The following is a 7,065-nucleotide window of genomic DNA, read 5'->3' as shown; positions in this document are numbered from 1 at the left end:
AATGAAGGTTTTTGCTTGACAAAAGTGTTGAAAAATTAATGATTTCTTTGAAATTAAATTTCTTGTGCAAGAAACTTTTCTTAGAATGTTTGGTAATAAATAACAATTTTTTTATGGAGTATTTCGTTTGAGAAGCTTCGTTTAACGTGAAAACGCTCTTTCTCAACAATCCTTTTCATAAATATCCCGATTTGGTCGAAACGGAAAAAAATAAAAGAATTTATTTGGAAAATATATAAACTGTTTGGATATAAAAGTGATTAAAAAATATCTTTATATTCTTGAATTAAGATAAAATCATGAATAACTTTTATCTTGAGTTGGAAACAAGGTTGTTCAACATCTTAGCTATAATCCTTGAGCTCAATGCAATTCTTTTTGTTAAAATTACAAAAAGATTGATACGAAATATTAGGATTTGAAAAACATCTTAGCATTGGTGAATGTTGAAGAAAAATATTATTTTATGAGTATAAGTGAAAAAGAGAGAGAGGACAGATCTATTCCTAACAAAATGTATTACGTTTCATCAAAACTCATTCACCTTTTTCTTAATTTATTAAAATAAAAAATATTATATTTGTAAGATGGCAGTATATGTTCCTAAAGTAGCATGTTTTTTCTTCCTAACATTCTATAAAAAAAAAAATGAGACACTATTTACTACTGAATTAACAATTTGAAGTAGTTGTGCCGAACCTGATCATAAATCATGCAACTATGAATAAATCAAAGTAGCATATGATAATAACATTTAAAATATGACTTGAAAAAAAAAACTATAAACATCAGAAAGCATTACTTGTACAAATATTACGTGTAAGGGTCAAATGTATACTCTCTAGTCATGATTTTTTTTTTTATGACATGTATATTGACGATGTTATTATTGTTTTTATCAATCATTTACGTAAATGAAAAAGTGTGGTCAAGATAATTATATAATAAGAAAATTTTTAAATAGTAACTAATTTTAGAGATAACCAAATAATTAGTTATTATAGTGATTAATTTATAAATTAAAGATTTTTATTATCTAAAATATCTTCTATTATCAATAAAAAATTATAATTGCCTTTTTTAATTTAAACACTAAATTGAACCCTAAAATTAACTAAAAAAGTTTTAGTTAGTAAATTGAATTCCTTCAAATCAAACCCTTTAAACTTTTTACAAAGTATAACTTATGAAGGTACAATATCAATTAAATTTAAAAAATTAGTCCGACAAAAAGTGCAAAGTGCAAGAGAACCTAATTAGATGAAAACAAGTAAATTAAAGCATCGGAGGTGACACAAAACAAAAGAGAGACACTTATAGTAATAAAATAAACCAAACAAAAAATACAAGTGGATAGAAATTAAAGGAAAAAGTAAGTGTCACATGAAAATTATTTTTAGAACCTCTTCGATATATTCAAATTATGTCATATATTTATAATTTTCTATTTCTTGAAAGAAATTAGTTCCCCTTTTAGGTATGATTTTAGTTATAGTGAGCCAATTGAATCCATTTTGTAGAACCAATGTATGATTTTAGCCTTATAAGTTCTTCTATTAATAATTTATTAACGTGATATTCATTGGAGGGAGGCACATGTAACATTTATATGTTGATTATCATATTAACCTAACAATTTTGGCATGTCATCGTGGTCTTTAGTAAGACATGTGTAATGTTTTTTATAAGTTTCATAATTATGTAATTTTAGTTTTCCAAATTTTATAATTATAGGGTTTCATTCTCCTAAATACGAATTTGGCACGGTGATATGGTAAATTTTCACAAAGTAAGTATTACATATCACAAATATTTTTTAAATTTAAGAACTATTTAAAAAAAATTAAATATATAAATTGAAATAAAGTTATTTCTTATAAATATTAAATATAAGAAACACCAAATATACTTTTTACAAGTATTTCTCATAAACATCTAGTATATAACATTAAATATTTATTATTATTAAATGTACTAATTAAAATTATAAATAACACTAGAAATATCTCATTTAATATCCTCAATATTAATATATGTATGGTATGAACATGTTGGTCAAATGAGTTCATTGAGTTGATCGATAGAGAGATCCATGATATAACATACAAATCTCGATTAGTCAAAGAACTTCTGTGATTATGCATGATTAACTAATTTAAATATGATTTAGTGAAGATAAATCTTGAATCAACCAAATAAAGCATTAAGGTACCAATAGTAAGTAAAAACCCATAATGAGTACTATAAATAAAATATCCAGGTAAGATAATTATTTATATTTGTTACATCATTTTAGATGTCATGTTTCTCTATCTCTCTCAACTAATTGTGTATTTTTTATAAAAAGGTTAGAGCACCTCTTACATGTTCTTTTATAATTTATTTATTCTTTGTTGATATAAAAAACATTGTTACATTATTTAACACACTATATATTTAGATCATTATTGACTTAGATATCAGAGTGACTTTATAGATACTTCGAACATTCTAAACACGTAGAATATTGTGTACACAAAAGAATAAAAGCTAAAGTTGTTGGAAGACTGAAATGCGTCTGACCAGACTTGTAAAAATAATATTATATATAATTAAGGTAATTAAAATAAGAATGAATAAGAAGATACATTTGAAATAGTTAGAAAAAAAATGCAATTAAGTAAAAAGAAAGAAAAGAATCAAAATTTTAATGTAGCTATGAAACATGATTAATGGGGGAGATTTTTGGTTTAAGAAAGAGCTGGTGGGGGAGCAGGATTCCCGTCCTAATCATCTATCTCTTCTTATGCCCATATTTTAAAAAATAATTACACCAAAAACTCCACGTTTTTTGTAAATATCTTGCAAGCCCTATACTTCCAACAAAGTGTATATATAAGTCCCCATAACGCTCCCTCAACTCAGCAACAACAATTGCTGTAACATAAAACTTAGATTTCAGTCACTGAAAACATAAAAAAACCCACATGAATTGGTTCCTAAAATCATCGGAAGCCATGTCCAACCTAAATCCATTCAACGCCATCATACTCATCCTCCCACTAACAACACTTCTCTTTGTTTTGCTACATCGTACTCGTCGAAGAGCACCGTATCCGCCGGGACCAAAGGGGTTACCCATCATAGGAAACATGTTCATGATGGACCAGTTAACCCACCGCGGTCTCGCCACCCTCGCCAAGCAATACGGCGGCGTTTTCCACCTCCGCATGGGCTTCCTCCACATGATCGCCATCTCCGACCCGGAGGCGGCGCGTCAGGTTCTCCAAGTCCATGACAACATCTTCTCCAACCGCCCCGCCACCATCGCAATCAGCTACCTCACCTACGACCGCGCCGACATGGCCTTCGCACACTACGGCCCCTTCTGGCGCCAGATGCGCAAGCTCTGCGTCATGAAACTCTTCAGCCGCAAGCGCGCCGAGTCCTGGCAATCCGTGCGCGACGAGGTCGACGTTGCAGTCCGCTCCGTCGCGGCTTCCGCCGGAAAAGCCATCAACGTCGGCGAACTCGTGTTCAACCTGACGAAAAACATCATCTACCGCGCGGCCTTTGGGTCGAACTCGCAGGAGGGGCAGGACGAGTTCATTGGGATTCTGCAGGAGTTTTCGAAACTCTTTGGCGCTTTCAACATCGCAGATTTTATACCCTACCTCGGGCGCGTGGACCCGCAGGGGCTCAACGCGCGCCTTGCTAGGGCTCGCAGCGCGTTGGATAACTTCATCGATAAGATCATCGATGAGCACGTAGAGAAGAAGAAGAAGAATGAGAACGGTGTCTGTGATGGAGAAACGGACATGGTGGATGAGTTACTCGCGTTCTACACCGAAGAGGCCAAGTTGAACAATGAACCTGAGGATTTGCAGAACTCTATCAGACTCACTAAGGATAACATCAAAGCTATCATTATGGTATCTATGGATCCCTTTTATTTATTTTTTTATATAAGTTTATTATTTTTAACACATCAATATTTACGATATCCTAATCTTTATCAAAGAAATATATTTTTAAGAACCATTTGATATTTTTTTAAGGTGTAGGTATCATTTTCCATTTCATAATCCATGCTATCAAATATTTTCGCATGTCACTATTTTGTCTTTAGTGTAACTTAGACATTATTTATTTATTCTCTTTTTCTTATAAGTATTTTTAGAAAAAGTTTATACGAACAAATTGTCACCCTGTTTGGATTGCTTTCTAGTTTAGTGGAATTTTCTGATTGTGAAATATAAAATTGTTAAAGGTGTTTTTTATGCAAGATTAAGAGCATTGGTTATGATAGAAAAACTGGATGAAGAATTGGACTTTTAAAAGACAGTGTTTGTTGGGTTGGGAAATTAACCCGGAATATATTAAGAATTTTCTTATTATATTCATTCTCATCCTTGTCGATTTACACCGCCTTAAAGAAAGTGCCTCTGCTAGAGTTTATAGCCAATATGTGTAAAAATATCCACTTTCTTAATTATAATATATTATTTTTGGAGTTAAATTTCTAAATTCTTTAAAGGATGTTTCATGTCTTTTTCTAAAAAGTATATTAAAATTGTAATTTTTTTTTTTGCAATAAATGAATAAATTTGTACTTTTTAGACTTTAGTTAAATTTTGAATATGTGTACATATTACATGAAAATACATGCTAACTGTTAAAGTATATGCATCTCTGTCTGTCATGTTGAAAATATATACATAGGTATTTGTTAGGGAGGCTTCGATTTGTCAAAAGTTGGTTTATTAGTATATTTGCTGAATTGTCAAAAGTTGATTTACGTGTCTTAAGTTAGAATTTTTACATACAAGAATTTCTCCATTTATATGAGCACGTAGCCAACACTATAAATTAAAGTATTTTCTGGAACATGCGCGATTCGTTTTTACTTATTAAAGTAGGTTAAGTTTATTTAGAAAAATTGCAAATTGTATAAGAAATAATGTATATTATCACAGAAGAAGATGTCTCCAAATCAATAATGATTATTGTTGCTGAAATTGAAAAAGTAAATGCAAGTTTACTATAGTTATTGTGATAATTATAACTGGAGATGAAGAAATAAAGTAGATAAGATTGAGAAGATACAGAGAAACAGCATCTGGAAACATAAGCCACCACCAAACATAGTGGGTTTAATTTGGGTTGGTAGCATTTCCCCCTCCATCATATAACACCTTTTCCCTTTTCTTATTTATTTTTAATTAAAGTTTGGTTTCGAAAGCAAAATTCAATGGTAAATTTTTATTTTAGCGTATGATGGTGGTAAGTAAATGAAAAATTGATATTCATGAATGGGCTGTGGGTACCAAATCACTTTTGGCATTTATTTATCTAAAGTTATGTTCATCAATAAATAATTGAGATGTGACTTTAAAATAATTATTTATTTTATTATTTTTATTCTCTTTAAAAAATATGAAAATTTGAATTTCTTTGGTGACTGTGTTGTGCTTCTTCAATACAGGATGTGATGTTTGGAGGGACGGAAACCGTGGCATCGGCGATTGAGTGGGCCATGGCGGAGCTAATGAGAAGCCCAGAAGACCAAAAGAGGGTCCAACAGGAGCTGGCGGATGTAGTGGGCCTGGACCGTCGGGTCGAAGAGTCCGATTTTGAGAAACTCACATTCCTAAAATGTGCCCTTAAAGAGACCCTACGCCTCCACCCTCCGATCCCGCTCCTCCTCCACGAGACGGCGGAGGAAGCGACGGTCAGCGGCTACTTCATCCCCAAGAAGGCGCGCGTGATGATCAACGCGTGGGCAATTGGGAGAGACAAAAACTCCTGGGAGGAACCCGAAACATTCAAACCCGCCCGGTTTTTGGAACCGGGCGTGCCCGACTTCAAGGGTAGCAACTTCGAGTTCATTCCTTTCGGGTCGGGTCGAAGGTCCTGCCCCGGGATGCAGTTGGGGCTGTACGCGCTTGAATTGGCGGTGGCTCACCTCCTTCACTGCTTCACGTGGGAATTGCCAGATGGAATGAAACCCAGTGAGTTGGACATGGGTGACATTTTCGGACTCACCGCTCCAAAAGCCACGCGACTCGTCGCTGTGCCAACCAAGCGCGTGGTGTGCCCTCTCTTTTAGAAAATAAAAAATAAAAACAACAATTTGATCCTTTTTTTTTTTTTATATATTTTCTTTTCATCCCAATTATACATAATCATGATAAATAATATGAAGTGAGAGAAACAATAAGAATGTGGTACATGTGATTGTTCTCTCTATTTCTAAAACAAAAAATTGAAAAACTCTTCATGATGCGATATGTATTGTGTTTCTTTTTGTCCCACTTCCCTTTCTATTGTTATCTGTATAATACAGCGAAATATAAGTGAAGCAGGCACTAAAAAGAGTGAGTGGCCATGGTGGCAATGCCAATAATCGGTGCGACTAATTAAACTGCGTAATTGTGATAATTTAGTTTCATTATTGGATGCGTAATGTGAGGATTTGACATGAAATCGCGCATTTAACAGTGGTGGTAGTGTTTTGTAAGCAAGTGGATTCTAGAGGCGAAAAAACAATGATTGTTGAGAATGAGGGAAAGTGCAGATGAAGTTGAAGACTTTGGGTGTGAAATGAAAATGTAGCTATGAAAAATTCAACAAAACATTGTCTTCCAAATCAACATCGCTCAGGTTGACAACTCCTAAAAGCCTCATAGATTGCTTTCCCCAGTTGAGTTTGAATGTGTAAATGGGAATGTTGATCACGATGTTAACAAATTGTCTTTTAAATTTAATTTAATTCTATACAATTAGTTTGTAAGTAAAATTTGTACTTAGTTCTAATCGATATCGATATGAATCTCCAACAATCAATGAAAATGTGTCCTTTTTTTTACTTGCATGTTTTGTATAAGGAAAACCTATGTGTACAAACATTTAAAACTTGCATTGATTTTATTTGGTTAGATTTGGCGGTGCAGAAAAATGGATTGATTTGTTTGTTGGTATACGGAAGTGTAGGATATTATATTATAAGTGAAACCGATGAAAGTTGTATTTCAAAGCCCTAGCGTATATATTAGAAACAGGAAAAAGATGAGTAGAAGATGGAGT

General features: G+C 33.0%; 1 protein-coding gene across 1 annotated transcript; it reads left to right on the top strand.

The window, feature by feature from the left end:
- Positions 1-2,893: 2,893 nt before the first annotated feature.
- FAH1 (ferulic acid 5-hydroxylase 1) lies at positions 2,894-6,108 on the top strand. The gene is made up of 2 exons (XM_028051192.2): positions 2,894-3,911; positions 5,465-6,108. The coding sequence occupies exons 1-2, from the start codon at positions 2,967-2,969 to the stop codon at positions 6,086-6,088; spliced, it is 1,569 nt and encodes a 522-aa protein (XP_027906993.2). The 5' UTR covers positions 2,894-2,966; the 3' UTR covers positions 6,089-6,108.
- Positions 6,109-7,065: the final 957 nt, after the last annotated feature.

Source organism: Vigna unguiculata, chromosome 2, assembly GCF_037176805.1.
Source record: "Vigna unguiculata cultivar grain cowpea cultivar isolate G323 ecotype 2 chromosome 2, ASM3717680v1, whole genome shotgun sequence".
Taxonomy (NCBI): Eukaryota; Viridiplantae; Streptophyta; class Magnoliopsida; order Fabales; family Fabaceae; genus Vigna; species Vigna unguiculata.
Note: the sequence above shows the minus strand (reverse complement) of the source record. Positions and strands in the feature narration are given on the sequence as shown.

What these genes read in the sequence shown, in the direction of transcription:
- FAH1 (XM_028051192.2), top strand. Translation starts at nt 2,967, where the DNA reads ATGAATTGGTTCCTAAAATCATCGGAAGCCATGTCCAACCTAAATCCA. An exon ending in ACATCAAAGCTATCATTATG is followed by an intron (nt 3,912 to 5,464) that starts GTATCTATGGAT and finishes TCTTCAATACAG; the next exon opens with GATGTGATGTTTGGAGGGAC.